Genomic DNA, 25,127 nt, shown 5'->3' on the forward strand with positions numbered 1-25,127 from the left:
GAGTGAGGGCGCCTAGGTGGCTGGCTCAGTTGTTTAAGCGACTGTCTTCGGCTCAGGTCATGATCCTGGAGTCCCGCATCAGGCTCCCTCCTCAGTAGGGTGTCTGCTTCTCCCTCTGACCCTCCTCCCTCTCTTGCTCTTTCTCTCAAATAAATAAATAAAATCTTAAAAAAAATTTATGGTGATTAGGATGATTATTACTAGTAAAATATTAGAGATTTATTATCATTCTTGGGTTTTTTTAATAGAACCCATAGGATTTTTTAACATTATGTTACTCTTTATGGTGTATGTACCAAGAAAGTTGAATAACCCAGATCAGAAATTTTGTTTTGTTTAAGTAGGCTCCAAGCCCAGCATGGAGCCCAGCCTGGGGCTTGATCTCACGACCCTGAGATCAAGACTTGAGCTGTGATCAAGAGTCAGATGTTTAACCGACTGAACTACCCAGGGGCCCCCAGATCATAAAGTTTTTGAAGGAGAAAAAGATCCACTGTCAGTGTTTAAGGACTTCTGGGCTGGTGGAATTTCAGAACTTGAGAGGGAACATTTTCCCCCTTCATACATACTCTTCTAAACCACGGCTGACTCTTTTCCAGAAGTTTTTGTCTCTTGTTCTGCACGTTATCTTGTGGCTTTGAATACCTGACACATGAATCTGGGGAATGTGAAATGGCAACAAAATGATACGGAGTTTTGATTTAGATGCAGTACTTGAAAAAATGTATCACGTTTCATCAGGTTTTAGGACCTTGATTTTCCTGGATACCTGAAACATTAATACAGTCAACTCGCCTGACTTCCTCCAGAGTTCAGGCTCCCAGTCCTCCCTCTGGTAGTTTCAGTGACCACTTCAAGAGGGTATACAGCATTTTCCTTGCAAACGTCGTTCGGTCATGAGTGTGCTCTTCCTCTAGGGTTGTAAATAAAAACAGGCTCCGTGCGCTGTGACCTCTGGAATAAGACGAAATGCAGGCATAACCTTTGGCCACAAAACAGTATTAGAGGTCTTCTCGTTTTATCTTGACTTTATTAGCTGTTACAGCATTTTTTCCCTGGCGGTTATGACTCATTTCTAATGAAGAGTAAGGAATGATAAGTCCTAAATCGGAATTTGGTTACTGTGTTTGCTTCATCTGAGCGATTTGTTAAGGCCTCACGGGAGGGACGGACTTGCAGAACACCCGACTGTCTTCATGCCACCAAGGCAGCCACGTTGGCTCCGGGAGTACGTATGTGGCTGCCGTGGCCGGGCCTTCTTCGTGATGGATTCGGGCGGCCCTGCGGAAGGGCTGGTCGGCATTTTGGAGAACGCGCATCGTGTGGTGATGAGAAGAGATGACTGCTCGCGCTGATCCCTTCGGAAATGCTCTACGGCTCTTCCTTCTGTCCACGTGCTCTTTGTGTTCCTTTCCCCGTTGGGCCTTTTCTGTGCTATTTACAACCCTTATTCCAGTAAATCAACTTCCCTACACTGTCAGCTTCGTAAAAAAATATTTCCTTCCCCATATAATCAAAATCTGGTTCTCTTCTAAGGCTGCCGAGCATTAGCCTCTCAGAAGAGCTTCAGAAGTTCCCCTCCCCCGTCCCTCGGCTGTGTTGGGCCACTGCAGGTGGCGCGGGCCCCTTCCAGCCGCGTCCATTTTCAGACGTCACGTTGTCCTCCTCTCCCGTGTGGTGGTGGCCGCCTTGTGGCTCTCTGCCCCAAGTCAGGTGTCCGCCGGAACCTCTCTGAGCTCCAGATCCACAATCCCACTTGCCTGTGGAAATCTCAGCCTGGATATTTCTTTGGTACCTCAGATGCGGGTCCAACCTGGGAGCCTTTCTGCCGCTCCTGTCCTGCTCTGTATTCCTCGTTTCTCGTTGAACCTCTAGGTGCTGGCATTTAGAAACCCCGTACTTCGTCTTAAGGTTCGTGTCTTAAGGGAAGAAGGAAGAATATTTCTCCCTGAAAATGCTTGCTCTTTAGCTCAGGCATCTTGGTTATTCTGTCGTATTTCTTCAAGGCAGTGAAACTACGGCTCACTTCCTGGCTAGAAACTTACAAGTGAATCGGAGCTGAGTAGCCGCTGTGTTGTGTGGTTCTCAGAGTGAAAAAGCAGACCAGACCGGGCCAGAATATGGTAGTGAAAAGCTCAGCCTCTAGGGCGCGAGTTACCCTGCTGTGGCTTACAACCGGTTCCCGAAAAGTAGAAAGGGTTTATAGTCAGGACTTGACTTTCACACTTAACATCTCCGTGTACGCGTGGGTGTGGATGAATGTGGACAGGTTTCCCAGCGCTGCTCTTTTTTAACGATCAGGGTCCTTACTCAGAATCCTCTTCCAAAGGCCAGCGGTAGAGCAGTGCATGGGGATAACAGGGATTCGTAACTCTAGGACAGAGACTTTTTTTTTTTTAAGATTTTATTTATTTGAGAGAGAGTGTGAGAGAGAGACAGAGCACGAGAGCAGGGTGAGGGGCAGATGGAGAAGCAGGCTCTGTGCTGAGCAGGGAGCCCGATGCGGGGCTCCATCCCAGGACCCTGAGGTCATGACCTGAGCCGAAGGCAGACGCTTAACGACTGAGCCACCCGCATGCCCCTACGAGAGCTACTTTTCAGGTGCTCCTTCCGCACAGTCCCCTTTCTCCACCAGAACAAGAGTCATTTATCTCTTCTGGTGATGAGAAAATCTCATCACACTTCACGGGTGCATCTTGTCACTCCCTCTGTTCTTTGGGGCAACAGAAGCTTGAATCAAGAAACGTTTCTGTTTGATTAATTGCTTACTTCCCTGTGAATCTGGATGTATAATTTATGCAAAATATTGTGTGTGCTGAAGAGGAGTGACAGGTGAGGTTATGGCTGCTTAGTTAAGTGCCCTGTTTGGAATCATGCAATGACTTATTCCTTCCTTTCTTCTTCAGTAGACAAATGAGTCACTGTGGACCAAGAATTCTACTGCGAATGTAGGGTTAAAAAAAAGGCAGAATGAAATTTATTATTTCATTTATTAACGGGGTGAAATTTACTGACTCTGTATTTCCATGCCAGTACTCATCCAAGAAGTATTTCTCCGGATTCACTGGTCTGCCCTGAGTATTAGAGGAGTAAAAGAAGGCACAGAAAACCCAAGGAAAATACTTAGAGTCCTAACAAATAAAAGCTGAATGAATATTTTTATTTTCCTGAACGGGCAAAAGTGAAAAGTTAAAAAGTATTTAATTTTTGTTTTGCAAATTAGTTGAAATGATTCTTAAAACGCAAAAAGAAGAGGGAGTCTGTATAATTTTACTCAGAAACCATAGCTTAAAAGACACTTGCAAGAAGTTCTCTCCACTTAACCATAGTCATTCAGCCAGCTCTCTAGCACAGCTCACAGCTCCTCTGGGTCTTCGCTGTGTTTATGTGCATACGTAGGGATTATTTTAAAGGCATATGGACAAATTAATAGTTCACAATTGCGCAAGAATTTTCTTAAGTATTTTTTATTAGAGTAACCCAGGGGAGGCTAACAGCTTTCTTCTACAAGCAAAAAATCCTGTTGGAGCTATTTCTAGAGTTGTCAAAGTTTGAGATTATCTTAAGAAAAGAAAAGAAACTAGACCATCCTTTTCCTCAGAAGATTTCTCCCACGGTTTTTCCCTAATAGACTAGTTCAAAGCAACTGACAGAAAACTTGGACCAGTGCTGTGTTACGGGCTCCTATATGATCTCCTATTCTTCCAAGAAGGTATTTTAGAATGTTCTGTTACGGAGTGCTTATTTGTGAAAATGAAACCCGATGTTGAGGTTTTTCTCCCAGTGGAATCTCGCGTCAGTCTCCTGGTTCGCTGGTTCGCTGATTGGTTTGCGAGGCTTCCTCAGTGTCTAGTGCCTTGTGCAGGGCAGACCCCAGAGACGGAAGGCCACATAATTTCTTTTAGAAAAGCCGGGTGATTTGCAAGGGAAACCATCATTCCGGCATTTTAAATTTTGTTGTAAACAATGATACAGTTATTACTAGCTGGGTTGGGCATCGTGGACGACCGGTCTGAGTTACTCAGGTCAGATTTTCCACAACATGCAGCACGAGGGGAGCTTGGGAAGTCTGCATCTGATAGGGCTTTAAAAACCCTGCAGATCCGCCTCTCACAGTCAGACACAGCATGGTCACGCACTTGTCTTCCATCTCTTTGTGCTCTGTGTCTGCTCCGAGAATGGTGTGTGCGCGGAAATTCGTGCACGGCAGGAGTTCGAAAGCAGGACATCCATAACCTCGGGGCTGTGCGCCGTGATTCATTGCGGTTCGGGGGTGAAAGTCAAGAGTGTTTTAATTTATTTTTAATCTTTTATTTTGGTATATTCTATCTTGTGGGGATTTTATGGTATTTGTATTTTATTTATATATGTAAATCAAAAATGTGTATTGTAGGTACATAAATGAGCTTCTCATCTAACATTGCTACTGGTGTGAAGTATGTGAGCGAAAATGTTTAATACTAACTTTTCTAGATTAATGGCAACAATTTTAAAGATGGTGAAATATTCTTTTTTTTTTTTAAAGATTTTATTTATTTATTTGACAGACAGAGATCACAAGTAGTCAGAGAGGCAGGCAGAGAGAGGAAGGGAAGCAGGCTCCCCGCTGAGCAGAGAGCCCGATGTGGGGCTCGATCCCAGGACCCTGAGATCATGACCTGAGCTGAAGGCAGAGGTTTTAACCCACTGAGCCACCCAGGTGCCCCAAAGATGGTGAAATATTCTTAAGGGGTTTAAGTGCTTGATAAATAGTGAGGTAAAAAGTAAGAAAACAAGGGCACTTGGGTGGCTCAGTTGGTTAAGCGACTGCCCTTGGCTCAGGTCATGATCCTGGAGTCCCAGGATCGAGTCCCGCATCAGGCTCCCTTCTCAGCGGGGCGTCTGCTTCTCCCTCTGACCCTGCCCCTTCTCATGCTCTCTCTCTCATTCTCTCTCTCAAATAAATAAATAAATAAAATCTTAAAAAAAAAAAAAAGAAGAAGAAGAAGAAAGCAAGATCAACAAAAGTTGGCTAAGGTGCTTATCCATTTAAAATGATTCTGTGGCCCAGTGTGGAGTGTTTCTCGGACTCGTTCTCCTGGACTTGGGAAGAGCGTGTGTATGGCAGTTACTGGGTCTAGTGTTTTCCAGCTGTTAGTTTGATGAGGTTTCTTATGCTTTCATTTATTTTTTTGTTTGTTTACTTTTACCAGTTCAATTGATTGCTGAGAGAGGAGTTTTAAAATCTCTAGCCATGATCCTGGAATCATGGAATTGCTTCTCCCTTTTATTTTTGCTCCGTGTGTATTTTGAGGCTCTCCTGTTAGGGGCTTACACATTCATAATTGTGATGTCTTTTTAATGAATTGTCCTTTTATTCTTCAAGAAATGTCCCATTTGATGTCTTGCAATATACTGTCTTGACGTATATTTTCTCTGATGAGAGTACATCCACTCTAGCCTTCTTACGCTTAATGTCTTCGCGATATATCCTTTTCTGTCCATTCAGTTTCTGTCCACGTACCTATCTCCGTCTTTATTTTTAAAGTAAGTCTCATAGGCACCATATTGTTGGGTCTTCTCTTATATCTACTCTAAATTGGAGTGTTTAGATCATTAACATTTCATGTAATTATTAATGTTGAATTTTATTATTTGTTATTTGTTTATTATTTGTTATTTGTTTTCTATTTGCCCCCTTTTGGATTTTGTTCTTCTGTTCCCTTTCTCTTTTTTTTTTTGGTTTATTTAAATAGCCCTTAGTATTTCATTTTATCTTGATTTTTCAGCTACGTTTCTTTATATTTTTTTTAATGATTGCACTAAGGATTTCAGTTTAATAACTAGCTCATCATCATCTGTCTGGGGTTAGAATTGTACCATTCACATAAAACATAGAAGGCTTGGAATGAGATATAAGTCTCCAGCCCAACCCTACTATCCTTTTGTTCCATACGTATCAACGCCATACACACACACGCCCACGGTTAAATTGGGGTTAGAGGTACTGATTCCTCACACAACTGGGCTGACTCCCTCAAAACTTAACTGCTAGTAACGTACTGTAGAGTGGAAGACTTGCTGATAATATAAACAGTCGATAACACATCTTACTTGATACATGTTATATACTGTATTTTTACAATAAGGTAAGGTAAAGCACATGTTAACTGGGAAAGTCGTAAGGAAAAGCCTCATAAAGCACCGTGCAGTGTTTGTTGAAAAAAAGTCTGCGTAGAAATGGACACAGTTTAAACCTGTGTTGTTCGGGGGTTCCCTGTGCATCACTCACGTCGAGAACCTGACCCGGCGGCGTCGTGTCTGCTCCGCCCAGTCCTGCGCATCTTACACAAGAGGCCGACACGGGGCCTCGGAATCCATCCTGATGCTTTACCATTTCTGCTGCTCTTCCTTCATTTCCGGAGATCCACGTTTCCCTTTGGCGTCATTTCCTCTTCAGCCTGAAGAACTTCCTGTAGCATTTTTTTTAGGGTGGGTCTTCTGGCAATAACTTTTCTGTTTTCCATCATCAAAAATGCCTTTATTTTACTTTTTTTTTTCCCGGAAGGATATTTTTGCTACATAATTCAGGGTTGATACTGTTTTTTTTGTCAGTGCTTTAGAGTAAGTGTTCCCCTTTGTCTTTTGGCATCTGTGCTTTCTTTCCTTTTTTTTTTTTTAATTTTTTGTTTATTGTTTGACAGAGATATAGCGAGAGAGGGAACACGAGCAGGGGGAGTGGGAGAGGGAGAAGCAGGCTTCCCACTGAGCAGGGAGCCCGGTGTGGGGCTCGATCCCAGGACACACAGGCTCCATCCCAGGACCCTAGAATCACAACGCGAGCCGAAGGCAGGCGCCCAACCACTGAGCTGTGCAGGCGCCCCAGCCTCTGTGTTTTCTGATGAGAAATTTGCATCACTCAAATTGTCATTCCCTTCCACGTAATAATGGTTTTCTTTAGCTGCCTCTGAGATTTTTTTATTTATCTGATTTTCTCTAGTTTGACGATAATGTGTGTGATGTAGTTTTCTTTGATTTATCCTGTTTGGTGTTTATTGAACTTCTTAAATCTGTACACTTAAGTATTGCACTGAATTTGGAAAGTTCTCAGGCCATTACATTTTTTATGCACCAGTCCTTTTCTTCTCTTTTTTGGGACTCCAGTTATGTATGTTAGACCTTTATTATTGTCACAGTTTCTTGATGCTGTGATCATTTTAGAAAAATAAAAAAGAAATTTTTCTCTTTTTTCTTCAGACTAGTTAGCATAGCTTCACTGACTCTTGCCTCTGCATCAGTCTGCATGTTGTTGTTGAGTCCATTCATTGGGTTAGTTTCTAATATTTTATTTTTCCTTCCTAAAACTTCCTCTTGTTTTAAATGACATTTCTTTCTCTGCTGAGAACTTCTGTTTATTTCCTGTTTTCCTTTACCTCTAGGGAAGAATGGTTGTAACATAGTGGGGAAGCGGCCTTACATTCTTCCTAAGAATTCTGTTATCCGGGCCATCTCGGGGTTGGTATTTCTTGGTTGTCTTTTCACTTTTTTATGGTTCTTTGTTGAGTAGGAACATTTTGGGCTGCGTCCCGCACATTCTGAATGTCATGTTGCATTGACTCTTGGTTGTGTTAAAATCTCCTGGATCTCCTGAGGGTTTTGATTCAGCAGTCCGTCCCCTTTGGCTCAGGCTTCAAGTTTTCCAGCTGCTCTCCTGCCCCTTTCCTGTGCATGGTAGTTCTAACCTCAGTTCATTTCTCAAAAGTTGGCTACGCCGGTTTGGGTCTGTTTTGCCCGTGCTTGATTCAGGAGTTAGTCTGAGACCCGAGTGGGTATAACAGATAACCAGAGCATCTCCTTCTCCAGTTCTTTCCCCTCTGGAATAGCCTCATACTCAGGCTTGTCCGGACTCCTCTCTGTCCTCCTTCTGGCCAGAAAGCTGCCACGGTCTCGTTCAGAGTTTCAGCCCCCTCTGCCCTCCAAGCGGGGCCCTCCAAGCGGGGCCCTCCAAGCGGGGCCCTCCAAGCGGGGCCCGCCTTCAGCGCACAGCTGTGAGAAGGGCCAGCCCTAAACCAGAACACCTACTCCCACGGGGGTCTCCTCTGCTAATCTTGACTCCCCTGTGTAGTCTGCGTGCTCTTGTTTACCTTGCCGAGCATTCAGGTCGCTGTTGGGGTACTTTGTTCAGAGTGTATGGTAGTGTCGTGGAGAGGCCCGGGCTCCTGGGGGCTTACACTGTCAGAAGGGAACCGGAAGTCTCTGTAGAATCATTTAAATGTTGGTAAAGTGAATGAAGTCAGAACAGGTCATAGATTTTCCTGTGCCTTATTTGAAATTTAACGGGGTAGGTGAGGAAAGTAGGGAGCTGGGAGGGACCTTGAATGGAAGTAACCGTGTTCTGACTCTGACCGCGATGTATAAGAAACTACAGTTAGTCGGGTTCTGAGTGATTAACTCTCCCAACCCTTGCGTTTGTATCTTTAAAGCATTTGAAGACGCTCCGTCACCCTTGCCTGCTGAGATTTTTATCTTGCACTGTGGAGCCAGATGGGATTCATCTCGTCACTGAGCGAGTGCAGCCTCTGGAAGTGGCTTTAGCAACGCTGTCTCCCGCCGAGGTCTGTGCCGGCATCTACGACATCCTGCTGGCTCTCATCTTCCTTCACGACAGAGTAAGTAACGCGGACACAGGCTGCCCGGGGCCTTGACACAGGCCGGAGAGCTGGCGTATGTGGGAGTGCTTCCAAGTTAGGGGAGGTACAGAAATTCTCATGTGAATCTTCCCGTGGGAGACAAGCTCTTTGGAAGGCACGAGAAGGGCTCCAGAGGTGGTGTGTGCAGTGGGCAAGGGCTTCTCTGGCCAGTTTTTTATAGAACTTTATTTTTATAGGACTTTATTTCGTTTTACCACTGTCTCCCTCTGGTTTGGGGGAAATCTTTACCTGAAAACACTTGCATCAGGTATTACTGTTCTTAAGAAAAAGAGAAAGCCTTAACATCAGTGTTGCTGTAAACCAGAGTTCCTGTTTGGTCCCCGGAGTTCTATGACATTTTAGATTTTGAAGGAAGAAATGACCATTTCTTAGGAAAAGGCAGAGCTTTACACACCTGTTCTCATTTGAGTGGGTATCTACTGAGAGATGGCCTCTTTTTTTTTTTTTTTTACGTTATTATTTATTTGAGGGAGAGAGAGCGAGCATGGGGAGGGGGGCAGTGAGAGAGGGAGGAGAAGGAAGCTCCATGGGGACTCAATCCCAGGATCCCAGGATCTCGACCTGAGCCGAAGGCGGACGCTGAGCCAACTGAGCCACCTGGACGCCCCAGGAGACAGCCTCTTAACACTGTGGTCAGGTTTGCTCTTAAGAGGATAAGCATATAGTCTTAGGTTTACTTTTGGTCTATTTTGTGACAGTATTATTGAGCTTTTTCTTTTTTTTTTTAAGATTTTATTTATTTATTTGACAGACAGAGATCACGAGTAAGCAGAGAGACCGACAGAGAGAGGGGAGGAAGCAGGCTCCCCGCTGAGCAGAGAGCCTGATGTGGGGCTCAATCCCAGGACCCTGGGATCATGACCCGAGCCGAAGGCAGAGGCTTTAACCCACTGAGCCACCCAGGTGCCCCTGTTGAGCTATTTCTTAATGGAATTTATGTTCCATTAAGTACTGAGGCCTTTGGCAGTCCTCCGAGATGAAAGTTACCAGTCACAAGTTAGAAACACTTGCATTTGACTCATCTCAATGTGTTGTTTTTTTTTTTTCTTTTAACTTTTTCTGTTAATTGGGGACAGATTCCAGATATCACCTTGGATTTATCACCTCTTAAAAATATGTCTAAGGGGGCGCCTGAGTGGCTCAGTGGGTTAAAGCCTCTGCGTTCGGCTCAGGTCATGATCTCAGGGTCCTGGGATCGAGCCCCACGTCGGGCTCTCTGCTCCGCGGGGAGCCTGCTTCCTCCTCTCTCTCAGCCTGCCTCTCTGCCTGCTTGTGATCTCTGTCTGTCAAATAAATAAAATCTTAAAAAAAAAAAAAAAAGTCTAAGGTACAGGGCACCTGGGTGGCTCAGTGGGTTAAAGCCTCTGCCTTCCACTCAGGTCATGATCCCAGGGTCCTAGGATCGAGCCCCACATCGGGGTCTCTGCTCCGCGTAGAGCCTGCCTCTCTGCCTACTTGTGACATCTTCCTCCTCTCTCTCTGCCTGTCTCTCTGCCTGCTTGTGATCTCTGTCTGTCAAATAAATAAATACAGTCTTTAAAAAATATATATATGTCTAAGATTCATATAAAGAAGAATTATTAGTGCTTCACATGAAGGAGTATTTTTTTTGTTGGAGAAGGTACATGCACATGGTAGAAAGTTTGAATAGTGTGAGAGTACATGCAGGGAAGAGTAAGCCCCCCACACCGAGTGCAGCACCTCTCCTCTGTCCAGGAGCCCCCATGGTGATCAGCCTCTTAGTCCAGAGAGGGTCGGTGTGCATATGAACCACATGTCCCTGTGCTTATTCTCCTTTGTTTTTTTCAAATGTAAAAATACCATACACACTGTTTTGAACCTTCCTTTAGAATATATCGATGTATCTTGGAGTGTTTCCTATCAAAATTTGCACATACTTGACCTAGTGAATAGAATATTTAAAATACATTTGTCTACTGAAATGATTTTTGGTTTGGAACAAAATACACTTCTATCCTGTTTTCATTTTCTTCTTCTCATTTATTTGGCTGGTTTGGTGGGGTATTTTTTTTATAGTTTTAAATTTTGGCACTTCTGTGGTCTGTGGGGGAAAATTCCATTTTCCTCTTCTTCGAGCAGGATTTTTAAATGCCTGCTGACAAGATTTCAGGTGAAGTGGGTCTGGGTTCATGATAGAATTTAGGTGAGAAAGAACTTAGAGGAGAAAAACAATACAGTAGTCTGTGGGAGCAAAGGTAAACTTCATCGTTAAAGGACAGAAGCAAACGACGTAGGCTGTAAAGACGTGTGACCTCACGTTTGAGGAACTCGGTTCTCCTGACGCCCGCGGAAGCAGGGGCAGAGGCAGGGGCAGAGGCAGAGGCAGAGGCAGAGCCCTCCGTCGCCGGCTCGTGCTCCCCGGCCTCACGGGGCTGAGCCAGGCTTATTCCGTCCCTCGTTCCTTCAGGTCGTCCTTCCATTTCTCGCGCCGCGAGGGGATGACTCACCGAGTCTCTTCCTGGTGTTCAGTATTTAGTTTTTCTAAACTCCTGCTTCAGAGATTCTAGTGGCAGCCTCGTCCTGTTCTTTTCTCCAGGGACACCTAACGCACAACAATGTCTGCTCGTCGTCTGTGTTTGTGAGCGAGGACGGGCACTGGAAGCTGGGAGGGATGGAGACGGTCTGCAAAGTTCCTCAGGCCGCACCCGAGGTAAGCCAGGGGAGGGGCCCTCGGTGCCGCTCAGAACTCGGTAGCATTTTGGGTGGGTCCTGCCCGGGGACTTGCTGCAGCGCTGGGGCGAGCTTAGGTCTGGGGACGTGACCTCGTCGTCGGTGCTCGTGTTCCCGCAACGCTGGGCCTTACTCTTCAGAGGGGCCCCCGCCTCCATTCTTGTCTCCCGATTTGGTCGCTGAGGAGACAGACTGGGAGGTCAACTGGCTCCGTCAACTTTTTAATGGAATGTTCCTGCCTTCTGCTCCTCGAGTACCTGCACTTAATCTCATCACCTAATGTCGAGTGTTGAAATGACCTTCGTGTGTCTGTTTTCTTTGCCAGTGTTTGAGCTTCTTGAGGGGGTGAGAGTCTCTTAGATTTAGTCTCTCCCAGAGTGGTGCCTGGCGTGCATTAGGTACGGAACAAATGTTCGTTTACAACCGTCCGCGGGGTCCACAGTCACACACTGTGTCCTACCGGCCGGAGTCGAGACCCGCGCATCTTAATCCTCCCGGCGGCCTGTGTTGTCGCTGCCTCTGTACCTCTTATGGTTTGTCTGACCGGGACCTGCAGATTTCCCGCCTCAGTTGATGGAGCTTTCTCTTCTGTTTTGTTTCTTGTTTTCACCATTTTACCTGGTTGCTCTTTCTGAAAAACAGAACAGAACCAAACCAGCCCCCTCGTGGCAGCCCTGTGGGAATGGCGGCGCGCTGACTTACTGGCTCCGTCTGGTTTGCCCGTTCTCTTGTGGGGCTTCCACACGTGAGCCACGTTAAATGGGCACCTTCGTGGCCTCTTGCCCAGTTCAAATGCTCCTTCCACCACAGAGGTGCTCCTCTAATAATATTTCTGCCCCAGTCAATCCCTTTCTTCTCAGAATTCACCTTACATCTGATTAGCGTAACAGCACGTAAGTCATCCTGTGACTCACGTTCCAGAGTCTTCACCGTGGCCTGGGAGGCCCTCCGCAGGCTCTTCCCCCGCCTCCCTTCAGCCTCACGTACCGCTCCCAGTCACTGCGCTGCACTCCGGCCGCCCGCGTGTCCTCTCCGGGCCGGGATGCTGCACCTCTTCTGCCCGCGCGCGCCGTTCCGTTGCTGGGCGCCTCGTTCCCGGGGCTCTCTGGAGGATGGGACGTAAAGCCGAAGTGTCCAGTCTCGCCGAGTCTCTCCGCGGCGCCCTCCCCTGGGTGTTCCCTCGCCGACGAGATCTGTCCCCGCCTTGTGCTTCCGCGGCACTCGGCGCGTCCCTCAGATGGCCAGTGTACAGTCTCGGTTGCGAGCACCTGGCTGGGGCAGGGGGTTATCATATTCCTTTTGTATTTCTCGTGCCTTGAGTGGTGTTTGGGACATAGAAGCTCTTGAACAATGGTCTTCGAATCAGTGAATCGGTGTCCTTGTTCTGTGGACATCGTCTGTGTAGCTCATAAAGTCCTCAACTTTTCTATCTCCCGTGGCAGTGAGGCTGCAGATTGACTTGACTCGGCCAGAAGATTAATGAGGGATTTGTTCTATGCTAGAAAAGCCTTTTGTTTGTCAATAACTAGGCAGGGTGAGAAAGACGTATCCCTCGTGACTAGTGCAAGGGAGTGAGATGCAGAGAAGCCTCTGAACAGCAGAGGGCGCCTGCCCGGCTGAGGGGTGAGGCGAGGGACCCACCCGTGTTTTCTGAGCCTCGCGCGGTGCCAGGTACTGTATTCACGTTTCAATTAGCAGATTTCAAATGTGTGTATTTAACATGCGGCACTGGTGTGAAGGCATCATTGCTGCTGTTTCCATTGCTGGTTGCTTCTGTAACTTGGTGTAAGAGATTGGTTCACCAAACCTGTGTATGAATTATTTTCCTTAATTTATTTCTCTAGTTTCTGAGGAGTATTCAGTCAGTCAGAGACCCAGCATCTATCCCTCCTGAAGAGATGGTAAGATGATACGCTTCAGCTGTAACGAAGGCTTCTTTGTGTAACTGAGTATGAAACGTAACCTTTCGTCTGCCCCCTCTTTCTTGGCCAAGTCGTGGATGCCTCATAATGCCTTTGGCCATGACAGCTTCTCAGACTAATCTCATCGCCACAGCAGGGAGCCGTTTTCTTGACAGTCCGCTTCCATTTCTGGAGGTGCGGCCCCCTGTGGTACTGTGTAAAGAGAGAGGGCCGGTGCCTCGTCCCGCTTCGTGGTCTTTGTATGTCGCTGGAAGCCCGAAGAGCTGGGGACGCAGCGCCCCGGCCCTTCCTGCGCTTCCCCCAAGCCACGCATCGGCCTGTCGGCTCTGAGCTGGGACTCCCCGAGACGCAGCAGAGTGATTATTGGCAGTAATAATCTTGTGTGACGAAGGTTCCCTCTACAGATCTCCCTGCCAAGTCGATGAACCTTTTATTCTGTTTTGTTTCTTGACTTCACCACCAGCTGCTGGTGAAGAAAGATTGTATTTACCAGTAAATGTGAGGAAGTTGCTTCCTCTAAATTTGTTTTCGTAACTACTGTAAACAGACAGTGATCCCCAGAGACACATTTAACTGCTTTACGGGAAACAGACCCAACTCCAAACTTGAGTATAGACCCAAGCCTTGAAATAAGCCCTGTTGATCCAGATCAGTACCGTGTGTATGTACTAGTGTTTTTCAGACTGATTTTTGGGTTTTAAATCAAGTTAGAGGTTCTGACAAGCTTTGAGAAAAAGGAGTAAAATAGAAAGTCTCATTATGTTCTGTAGGTAGTAAGGCTGAGTATTGTTTTATGAAACTTTTGTTTCCATTATGTGTGTATTTATACATATGTGTATGTACTGCTGCCACTAACGATAATAAAAATTTTAAAAATCTGGGTTGCAGTCAGAAATATTTTTGAAAGCCACAGACATATCCTATTTAGCCCTTTTGTTTTCTTTTTGCCCTTGTTTGATATTTTGAAATCTTTGAAAAATTCCTTTCCCTCATCCCGTGGAAGCCTGTAGGCTTGTGGCTGGTACCGTGAGGTTAGCTTGGAGTGTCATAAATGCAGATATGGGAGAGGGCTTCAGAGAAAACTGGTTTGTAAGGCAGATTCTCTGGTTTTAATCATCTTTCCTGCTTTCAGTCTCCAGAATTCACGACCCTGCCCGAGTCACACGGACATGCCCGGGACGCCTTTGCGTTTGGGACACTGGTGGAAAGTTTGCTCACAATCTTAAGCGGACAGGGTGAGTCGGGGTTGTCCTGCTACATCCACAGAATAAGTAGGAAGGTCATTTACAGCCTGTTCTGTGTGGATTCAAAGGACTACAGTCTTTGATCGCAGGGAGGAACCTGTCGCTTACCAAATAACCTGTCTAGGGCAGATCTTAACAGCAGTTTCCCTACTGAAAGAAGCTCTGATTTCTTTACTTTGCAGACTTAAAGTATTTTAAGTAGGAGCCATTTTCAGCTCTGACTCTGAGTATCCGCGGTCACTCTCAGGATACTTACTGGGATTGGTCCTTGCGGGCTGAAGCTTCCGTTCCTTACTCGGCCAGCCACAGAAGTGAGCGCTGGTACGGACTGATGTGGAGCGATCTGAAGCAAAGAGGAGGATTCAGCATTTTTTATTAGTCCAAAGCAAGCTTAATATCCCTTTGTTCTTTCCGAGCCCTTTTGATTTTTTTCTTCTTGGTATAATGTACTTACTGCCTTTTCTTTCACGGCCCCAGAGAGCCCAGGCTCCCGAGCACCCTGTTTTCGTCTCTCTTGAGCTCTCCAGCGGCCGCTTGGAGCCTGCTTCTCTCTGCTCCAGCCGCCCCAGGCCCTCAGCTGCCCGCCTGCTGACGGGCGGGGGGCGCCTGCCCCGGGAGGCCCCTGCTGGCCGGGATTGCACGCGGCCCGAGCTCAGTGCCGCTCTGATGTGGTTCCTCCCCTCCGGTGTCTGCAGTGTTCTGGAGTCACAAGCGTCATTCAGCTCCTGGCTCGGAATTGTCTCAGCTTAGAAATACTTGAGAATTACACCCTTAGGGCCCTAAGGCCTCCCTCGTGGGGCCAAAATTACTACCCCACTGAGTCTGGACCGGCGGTAATCACGTGCCGTCCTTGGGAGGTCACAAAACACAGTCGTCCCAGCAACCTGCTGTGTTCTGGGGATGAGGAAGCTGGTGGGAGAGGCCTAGGGACCTGCCACCTCTCCAGCCTTCCCGCGGCTGAGCCCGTCCTCCAGACAGGACAGCCGGGAGGTGAGGGGCTCCGCGGCAAGGCCCGGGGGGCGGTGTCGGCTGCGTGGGCAGCTGCGTTTTCTGCTCCGGCCGCGGAGTCTGGCTTCAGGCGAGCAGGAAGCTGTTTGGCAACAGCCAGGCCTTTGTTTGTTTGGGCTTTTACAGGTTGGTTTTTGCTCTCGTCAGTCTCCAGCTATAGAGGTCCTGGAAGGAGGGAGAAGGCATTGGAAACTAACTGTCGCTCTGGATTTCAGTTTCAGCGGACGTTCTCTCCAGCTTGCAACAGACCTTGCACTCAGCCTTGCTGAATCCCCTTCCAAAATGTCGGCCAGCGCTCCGCACCTTACTGTCCCATGACTTCTTCAGGTGAGGGCGCCTGGCGGGCTTGGTGGGCTGTCCCCGCCGCCGGCCTGCTCTCGGACCCCGCGTCCGGCCGTGCAGTGTGGCGGCCCCGGGCACGCGCTCCGGCCTGTGCTTGCCGCTCGCGGTCAGGAGAGGGTCAGTCGCGTCCACGTGGGGCAGCAGGGCAGGGGCGCGCTGCCTCTCGGCGTCTCATCACGGGAAGTCTGAGGAATCTTTAACTGTGGCGAAGGCTGGAGTCTGGAGGCCACAGCCCAGGGCCCTTAGGACTTGGGTCGATGCAGAGGCGAGGCTGTGTCCGCCGTTTGCAGCCATCAGGGGCTGACGCTCTGCTGCCATCCTGTTGTTGATAAGAATTTGTTACTGTTGAAATTTTTTCTTGTTGGGGGAGAGGAGCTCGTTTCTCTTCAGGCGGAAGATTGTCTTCTCGGTTTAGTAACACACGGTGGAAGAGGAGCGCAGAGGCGCAGATAGAGGGGGGCGCGCTAGAGTGGTAGCCCTGTCGCTGGACTCAGAGATGGTTTTGAACCTCTCTTCAAGGTCAGTTGTAACTGTGTGTCCTCCTCCTCTTCCTTTCCACCTCCCAAAGTCGCAACTTTTATTAGCGAAATCGATCTTATGTTGTTTTGAAACTGAAGACCCTAGTGTGCGGTTGGAGAGCCCCGGGAAAACCAGAGCGGAGCGAAAGCTAACGTTGTCCTGGGAGGGGGGCACGGACCTCTAGGGTAGGACTCGGGCCGTGTTATTTAACAGGGCAGAGGGGTAGTGTCACTTTAGTTATTAGGATTTTATTTATTGTTTACATTTCAAAGAAACTGTTCAAAACCTTTCTTATTACAAGAGTCTTTTAAGAGAGGCATTTCTGTGTCCTTTCGGATAATTCATACCAATATTTAATTTACCTTGATACAAGATCTCTACAAAGGACAGTTCTTTTTTTTTTTTTTTTTAAGATTTATTTATTTATTTATTTGACAGACAGAGATCACAAGTAGGCAGAGAGGCAGGCAGAGAGAGAGGAGGAAGCAGGCTCCCCGCTGAGCAGAGAGCCCTATGCAGGGCTCGATCCCAGGACCCTGGGATCATGACCTGAGCCGAAGGCAGAGGCTTTAACCCACTGAGCCACCCAGGCGCCCCCAAAGGACAGTTCTTTGCAGCAAGTAGATTATCTCATCACTGGTGGTAAGAGTTGTTAGTAAGAATTGTATCTGAAGCAGAGATGGGAGAGAAAGCCAAAACCCACACAAGCTTCCTCTTCCTGAAGCCTGCTGGTTACGTGGGAGCCCACTGGATTAGACAGACATTTGTGCTTTTCTCTGCTGCTGAGCCAGAGGGAAAGGGGTGTTGATGTAAGATGTGGAGATGCGGGGGGCCAGCCGTGCTGGCGGGGCTGCGTGTGGATGGGCCAGCAGCCCCGTCCTGTAGGATGGGAGGACTCCCGTAGGATGGGAGGACGGGAGCAGCGCTGCCCTGGGGCTGAGCAGTGTGCGCCTACTGACCCCTCACCCTCCTCCCTGCTTCGGGCAGGAGCAGTGGGAAGATTCCTGTGACTGGCACGAGAGATGCCTTTTTCCTCGAGCCTCTCAGAGTTCTTCCTGCCCCAGAGCAGACTGGAGATCCGACCACTGTTGGTGGTGCTTGGTCACCCAACACCATTGCTCTCAGGACAGTTGATGTCACCACATCCTGTTGCAGCAGAAGCTCAGATGACTCTGACCGCTCAAACCACCGGGTCTGTGAGGGTGTGTTTGCACACCGTGTGCGCTGAAGCACGTATCCTCTTCACAGATCTCTTTGCTGCTCTTAAAATGCTGCATTCTCCACGGCTGGTTCGTGGCGTGTGTCTCACGACTGCTTGTCCTCAGAGTGGCACAGGAGGATGCCTCCTTGACCCTTAGCAGTACGGTCGGTGGTTATGGCTTCAGTATTTAACATGCCTTCTCTAACCTATTGTCCTGCACATTTTTTTTTCCTCTTTGGCATTTAGGAATGATTTTCTAGAAGTTGTGAATTTCTTGAAAAGTTTAACATTGAAGAGTGAAGAGGAGAAAACGGAATTTTTCAAGTAAGTTCAGAAAGTGAAGGGCTTACAGTTCAGTAACTTGGATGAAGTCCCTGCAATCCCTTGGGGTGTTCTGGAGAGATGAGTCTACGCTTACTTTCTCGGACCGAGCTTGTTGGACATCCTCTGGGTTGGCCTTCTGGTAGGCCCTGGGATGGACGGTTGGTTCCGGTGGGGGAAACAGTGATGAGCTTGCGGGGGGCGTCCTGAGACCCCAGAGGGGAGGGAGGCGGTGGTCAGAGGAGGTGGTGTGGGCCCCAGGACAGCGTGAACTAACACACAGAGGCAGGGCGCGGTGCGAGCCAAGCATGGCACCACCAGCAGCTGGGTCCTGTCGGAGCTCAGACCCCCAGGCAGGGATGACTGAGAGGTGGGCACCCTCCGCAGTGGGGGACGGTGAGGACCAGTGACACTGTCGGTAAGCAGCGGGCTTTAGGCATCAAAGCCGTGAAAGCGGCCGTGAGACGGTTACCTCTCCCGGGGCGGATCGCTCCGGTGTCCGTGGAGGGCGCCGCCCGAGCTCTTCCGGGGGCTTGGATCAGTCTATAGACCGTGGCAGGCTCCGGGGGTACAGTGAAGGTACAGATAAGGGGGCCTTCCACCATCAGATTGGCAAGCCCTTAGTGGTGATCCCCAAGAGCATGAGAGAATCCCGCAGGAGAGGCCCCAGCCACTGGGCACGTGAGCAGTGTGGGGTCAGGGGTCCCTGCGCAGTGTGTGGGGGGCTGTGGGCAGAGATGTGCGTGGGCACCTGGCCACATGGGCCCCGGAGAGATGGCGGTGGCCACGGAGCCAGCAGTGAGGACGAGGGCGCCGCAGCCTGCAGAGGAAGTGGAGGCTTGGGGGACACCCAGCGCCCAAACTGTAACCCGGAGGCAGCCACCAGCCTCGTAAGGGGGTGGCTGACCGGTGTGACAAAGCAGTGATGGGAACAGGAGGGCCAGAGAATGTGCGCAAGCCCGGTGTTCCTGGCAGAGGCACATGTGGGGAGGTGGGGGGATTCCCTGTCCCTGAGGCGTCGGGGGCACCGGTGGCCTCAGCTGAGGAGGAGCCGCTGGGGGGAGGGGAGCCAGGTCGCAGGTGAGCTCCGAAGGGACGGGAGCGAGGGAGTGGACTCTGGGTAGGACCTCCCGAGACAAGAACTTCCAAGAAGAGAGAGCACAGAGTAGCCGGAGAAGGCAGTGGAGACGGGAGGGATGTGTTCAGAATGGAAGAGATGTGAGCCAGTGTTTCGGCTGGGGGAGCAGGGCTCGGGGAGCAGAGCGGGGGCGCCGTCCAGGCTGCGGTCCCGAGGAGGCCGGGCTGGGGGGTGACAGCAGTTGGGGCCGGTGAGAGGCACAGTCTGCCGCCGGCGATGCCGTAGGGGGAGCTTGCCCCCGTGACTTCCTGATGCCTGTGTCTTTCTTTTTTTCCCTTGTTTTAAAGATTTACTTACATGAGAGAGAGAGAGCAGGGCTTGGGGCAGAGGGAGAGAGGGAGAATCCCAAGCAGAGCCCCGCCCCCAAGCCCGGAGCCCAACACGGGGATCAGTCCCACGACCCCGAGAGGGTGACCTGAGCCGAAGTCAGGAGTCAGCTGCTGACCCGATGAGCCACCAGGGGCCCCGGACACCTGTGTGTTCTTCAGAGTGCCCTTACGTGTGTTCTTTTAGGGAGTTTAGTAACAAAAGCTTGTATTTTTATTTACTGTGGAAAGTCGAGATAATGTAATATCCTCCATTTTTTAAATTTGGAGAAAGTCCTTTTAATTGGCTAGGAAGCTCCTGGCTTACTGGGGGAGAGGACCCTGGCGCCGTAAACACGGGGCAGTTTGGTGAACCCTTCCCTAGCTCGGGTTGGAGCTTGTCTCTGTGCCGGCAGCCTTGTCTCGCACCCTCGGCATTTTTCCTAAAATCCTTGGCAGCACCCGTTCACCTTCCCCGTGCCCCCCAACCCCCCCACACACCCCGGGACCAAGGTCGGAGAGGGTTGTGTCTGAAATGTCACCCCCAGGTTCCCAGGCTCCTCTTCTCTGCCCCCAGGTTCCTGCTGGACAGAGTCAGCGGCCTCTCGGAGGAGCTGATAGCCTCGAGGTTGGTGCCTCTGCTGCTGAATCAGCTGGTGTTTGCAGAGCCCGTCGCTGTTAAGAGTTTTCTTCCTCATCTGCTCGGCCCCAAAAAAGGTGAATGTCTTTCAGAGGATGATTGATCATTAAGGAGTTTGGGCATGATGAGCTCCTGTTTGAGCCGAGGGAGATTCCTGCCGGGTGTAGTGAGGTGTGTCTCTGAGAACAGTTGTTGGCCCGAGTGACCATTCTGACTCAGAGCGGGCTTCCGGAGCCCACTGGGTCGATAAGGAGCCTCCCCTGGAGAGTCATGTCTTCCGGGGAAGGCTGGCACGTGCAAAACGAGTCCCCGCACGCGTCCGGCTAGAAGAGGAGACGCACGTGGAGTGTCAGGAGAAGGCTCCGTCTTCACAGGACTTAGCATTTGCAGTGAGGCCTATGCCTTCTGACTCCCCAAGAGCAACCCATTTAGTTTGTGTTTCCAGTGGGAAGACTGGAAAGCCTGGAAGTAACTTTCCTACTTGGAATTTCTGTTTTTTCTGAGTGTGAAATGAGGGTGTTGTTCGGACCCTCCGTAGCTTCGTAAGCACTGCGGACGGCAGCGCACCAGGTTAGAGAGCAGAGCATTAACGTCTTCGCTCTGTAGAATTCCGTGTTGGGCGGAATTCTGCTTTCAGAATCTCTTTTCTTAAAAGATCTCGATCCAGCAAAGCAGTATTGTAAGTAACTCTCTTACAACACAGAGTTTCCTTATATCCTTTGTCATTCCCTGAGTTTTTTCTTTGTAGCTCTGTGGTTCTCTTGCTTGGTCGAACACGCAGCGGGTGTGCTTCTGAGTCACCTGGGGAGCCTTTTACAAACGGGCCCGCAGGACTGTGTCGATCCTTGTTCGTAACGGTCCCCAAATGACAATGGGGTGTCTCTCTGGTAACTACTGCCGTAACTAGCAGGAGGGGAGGACCCCCAGCATCAAGTCCCACTGGGACATTTGCCACCACCTCGTTGGGCAGGTGAAAGTGAAGCAGCCCTATGGATCTAATCTGTCATATGAAATTCCCGTGATTACACCAGCGTGTACAGAGTTACTGATTCAGGAGTCAATGAAAATACAGGCTTGCTTTGTTCAATTGAGTCTGATCCTGTATCTCGAAAATATTTCGACAAGTACAGTGTGTTTGAGAAAACTGAGCCTTGAGTGATTTGGGGCAACCAAAAAGGTTTCCTTTGGTTTGGGCCTGAGAATTCCTTCGGAAGAGTCCCGAGAGCGCGCGGCGAGTCCTGGCCTTGGTTTGTAAATTCTTTGTGCTCCTTTCCCGGAAGTGACAGTTTGCCTTTTCCTCTGTAACTGCCTCTGCCGCGGGGCAGACAGTGCGCCCGGGGAGCCGCCTTGTCTGCTGTCGCCGGCCCTGTTCCAGTCGCGGGTGATCCCGGTGCTGCTGCAGCTGTTCGAGGTGCACGAGGAGCACGTGCGGATGGTGCTGCTGTCCCACCTGGAGGCCTACGTGGGGCACTTCACCCAGGAGCAGCTGAAGAAAGTCATCCTGCCGCAGGTCAGAGGCGCTCGGAGCGGGGGGCGCGGCCGGGGCTGGGGGGAGGCGGAGGCCCTGGAGCGCGAAGACCCTGGCTCGGGAGGCCCGAGGCAGCGGCGGGCGTGAGAGCCGCGGGGGTAGCGGGGGCTGAGACAAGTCGCATTTCCGCTGCGCTCGCGCAGGCACGTGGACTAAACTAGCGTATTTGGTCTTAACCTGGGAAAACGGATTCTGCTCGCTAATTCTTTGGGGAAAAGGAATAGGAATCCTTCGTGGATGCTTTATGACAGACACCGTAAGCGTCTGTAATTAATTACCATAAAATAATTAAGTCATCACGGAGAGGAGCGTGAGATGACCCGGACCCGAGCCTTCCAGCCGGTTTACCCGCCGCCGGGGGCCTGGTAACGACCCCCTGCCCGGGGCTCAGGTTTGTGCTGGTGGCGCTGGGGCTTGGAGAGCAAATACCACGATACAGATCCGTTCTCTTCTGGTTCTGGGGGCCAGAAGTCTGAGATCACGGTGTCTGCGGCTCCATGCTTCCTCTGAAAGCTCTAGGGGAGAAGCCTTCCGTGTCGGCTTCCCCGCTTCCTGGTAGCTCCTGGCCGTATCTCGATGTGTCTTGGCTTGGAACCGTGTCATGCCAGTCCGCCGCGGTCGTCCTTTCCCCTGTGTCTTCACTTGGCCTTTTTTTTTTTTTTTTTTTTTAACTTTGTTTGCCAGAGAGAGAGAGCACGCGCACAAGCAGGGGGAGCGGCCGGCAGAGGGAGAAGCAGGCTCCCCGCCAAGCTGGGAGCCCAGTGCGGGGCCCCATCCCAGGACCCTGGGATCATGACCTGAGCTGAAGGCAGACGCTTAACCCACTGAGCCACCCGGGTGTCCCTTTGCTTGGCCTTTTTAAAAAGATCCAGGCCATTGGATTTAGGACCCACTCTAACCAGTGCAACATTATTTTAAGGTCACATTTTGGGTGGACGTGAATATTTAGGAGACAATATTCAGCTCAGTACATGGTTTTAAAAGATTTTGTCAGCCATGTAGGAACTTTAAAATAATTTGTTTTCCTATGAGATTAATGTATTTGCAAATGATTCCTAAGGCCTGTTTTTTTGCCAGGTCTTAGGTCCTGGGGCCATAGGGGTGTGTAACACTTTGCTTTCAAGGAGCTAGGAGGTGGGACAGAGAGGTGTTTGTTATCTGTTGCTGGGGCGCCCCAAAACTTAGTGCCTTAGATCAGTAGCCATTTTGGCCTCACAGTTCTTTGGACTGACGGGTCTCAGTTTGGGGATTCTGTCGCACGCGAGGTCAGCTGACGAGCAGTCCCCTGGTACCTCGGAAGGGATGGCTGAAAGGCTGGGCTTAGCAGGGCCTCTCTTTCCACATAGTCTCGGGATGTGGCAGGGCCTGTGTCCCCTTCGCCACATCTCTGACAGTGTCCATGGACTTCTACGTGGCTGCCCTGGGCTACCGGAAGCACCAGGGCAGCTCTCCCAAGGCACAGGTTAGGAATGGACAGTGTCACTTCTGTTCCATTCTCCTGGTTCCAGTGGGTTGTGCGAGTCAGCCCAGGTTCGGTAGGTGCTGGCTGACACAGCACATGGCTACTGGTAACCACGTTGGGAGGGCTGGCTTTAGGGCCAGGCGGCCACCACGCCGCAGGTTGTGTTTACGTCTGCAGCAGTGGCCGCTACCCTGGTGTCGTCGTGTCTGAAAATGCCGAAGAGGGACGGAGCACTCTGTCTCCGAAATGCAGTTCTCCTACGTCTCAGAGTTGGCACTGAGCCGAGCTCAAAGACTGAGTCCGTGCTCAGTGTGTGCAGACAGCGAAGGCCTCCTCTGTAGGGGAATGACTTGGCCAATTTTTGAAAAAATATATCCTATTGTTTGAGAGCGCGCAGGTGCAAGTGGGGTGGGACAGGGGGTAGGACTCCGAAGCCGACTCCGCACTGAGCACACGGAGCACGACGCGGGGCTCGGTCGCGCAGCTGCAGGAACACGACCAGAGCCAAAACCAAGAGTCCCATGCTCGACTGACTGAGCCACCAGGCGCCCCACTTGGCCAATATTTATGTGCCGGGAAGCTCACTTTGGTAGCAGTGTGGAAGGTGGGGTATAGAAAAGGAGGTCGGGTGGGAAGCTGTTGTTCCAGCGAGGGGAAGGCTGGGGCAGGTGGAAGAAGAAAGTCCGGGGCAGATGCGGGGCGGTGGCTGTGGGAGAAAGACACGGAGGCGGTGGACGGGCGGGACTCGGCTGCTCATGGGAGGCGAGGTTTGAGGAGGACTCGGATTTGTGGCCTGGGAGGATTGTTGCGGTACAATTGCCATAGCGGTTGGAATTCTAATCATTTGCAAAAGAAACACACTGGAGCTTATTTGTACAGCTTTGTTTTGAGAAAGTGCCTGATTTGTGAGCATTGGACCTGACGTTCTCTTACTGAGTCTTGTTGGAAATCTTGATCTTAAATAAGTGAGGAAACCAGACCAGAAAATTAAATGATGGGTGAGTCATAATGAGAATTCCTAGAGGAGCTGGGACCAGAACCCAGGGTTCCTGGCACCCAGGAGGCTGTGCTGTCACCCCTGGGGAGGCCGGTTACCCTGGGCCTGAATCTGGCTGGCGCGGGTGGCTTTGCTCGCCCCCCCCACCCGCACACATGACTCTGCTGGTTCAGAGCAGAGTGTCTCCCGAGGGCTGCACATGACTGTCTTAGTAGTTTCTTCCGGTTGCAAGTAACCGAAACCCACTCAAATGAGCTCAAGCCAAAAAGAGACTTGGCTAGAAGGATGTCAGACTGCCTTACGTGGAGACCACGCGCCGCTGGGACTCAGCCGGACGGTCTTCACTTCTTTCCTTTCTCCGTTTATCGGACCCACTTTGACTTCCCGAAGACGGGCTTTCGGTGTTCGATGTACACATGGCCAGCACGGTTGTCCCTGCAGTTTCCCAGTTTATTGTCCTCCTTTTAGCAAGCCACAGAGCTGACCGGTCTCTCCACATTCCAGTTAGTGCCGGACGGAGGTCATAGCTGGCTCCGTTTGGGGCAGGTGTTCTGTGCATCAGATGTAAAGACAAGTTTTCCAAGTCCTGTCCTGTGTGTGTGTAAAGCTGGGAAGAGGGGCAGGGGCTGGGAACATAAGCACGAGGGACGTAGACGAGGGGTTCTGAGTACGCTCTGTCTCTCAACTGTGCTTCTGGTCCTGCAGTACGTGCGTACAGATACGGAGAGTGAACATGTAAAACGGGTTTTTAATTGAGATATAATAAACATATAAGCTGTTAGTTTGAGGTGCACCACATGATTCAGTAGTTGTATATATTGTGAAGCAGTCACCACAGTGAGACTTGTTCGTCTGTAACCATACGTAGTTTACTGAATTCTTCCTTTGATGAGAACTTGTAAGATTTATGTTCTTAGCAACTTTATGCAATAAAATAGTATTAGTGATAGTCACTATGCTGTATGTTACATCCCCATGACCTTTTTGGTTTTTTTTAGATTTACTTGAGGGAAAGAGAGGGAGTGCAAGGAGGGGCAGAGGGAGAGAGAAACTTTAACAGACCCTGTACTGAGCTCTGGAGCCTGACCCGGGGCTGAATCTCACGACCGTGAGATCGTG

The 25,127-nt window shown here is 49.9% G+C and overlaps 1 protein-coding gene across 4 annotated transcripts in view; it reads left to right on the top strand.

Annotated features, from left to right (window-relative positions):
* Window positions 1-25,127, top strand: part of SCYL3 (SCY1 like pseudokinase 3) — a 42,806-nt gene that overhangs the window by 6,512 nt on the left and 11,167 nt on the right. For 3 of the 4 annotated variants that reach the window (XM_080824100.1, XM_080824099.1, XM_080824097.1), the window contains exons 3-10: window positions 8,463-8,648; window positions 11,248-11,361; window positions 13,226-13,282; window positions 14,436-14,538; window positions 15,771-15,882; window positions 17,864-17,941; window positions 19,959-20,098; window positions 21,347-21,531. In XM_080824100.1, the coding sequence (XP_080680226.1) occupies window positions 8,463-8,648; window positions 11,248-11,361; window positions 13,226-13,282; window positions 14,436-14,538; window positions 15,771-15,882; window positions 17,864-17,941; window positions 19,959-20,098; window positions 21,347-21,531 (975 nt within the window). The remainder of the gene's footprint in view (window positions 1-8,462; window positions 8,649-11,247; window positions 11,362-13,225; window positions 13,283-14,435; window positions 14,539-15,770; window positions 15,883-17,863; window positions 17,942-19,958; window positions 20,099-21,346; window positions 21,532-25,127) is intronic. The other variant, XM_080824098.1, reaches the window with a different exon arrangement.

The sequence above is a fragment of the Martes martes genome (assembly GCF_963455335.1).
Source record: "Martes martes genome assembly, chromosome: 15".
NCBI classification, from domain to species: Eukaryota; Metazoa; Chordata; class Mammalia; order Carnivora; family Mustelidae; genus Martes; species Martes martes.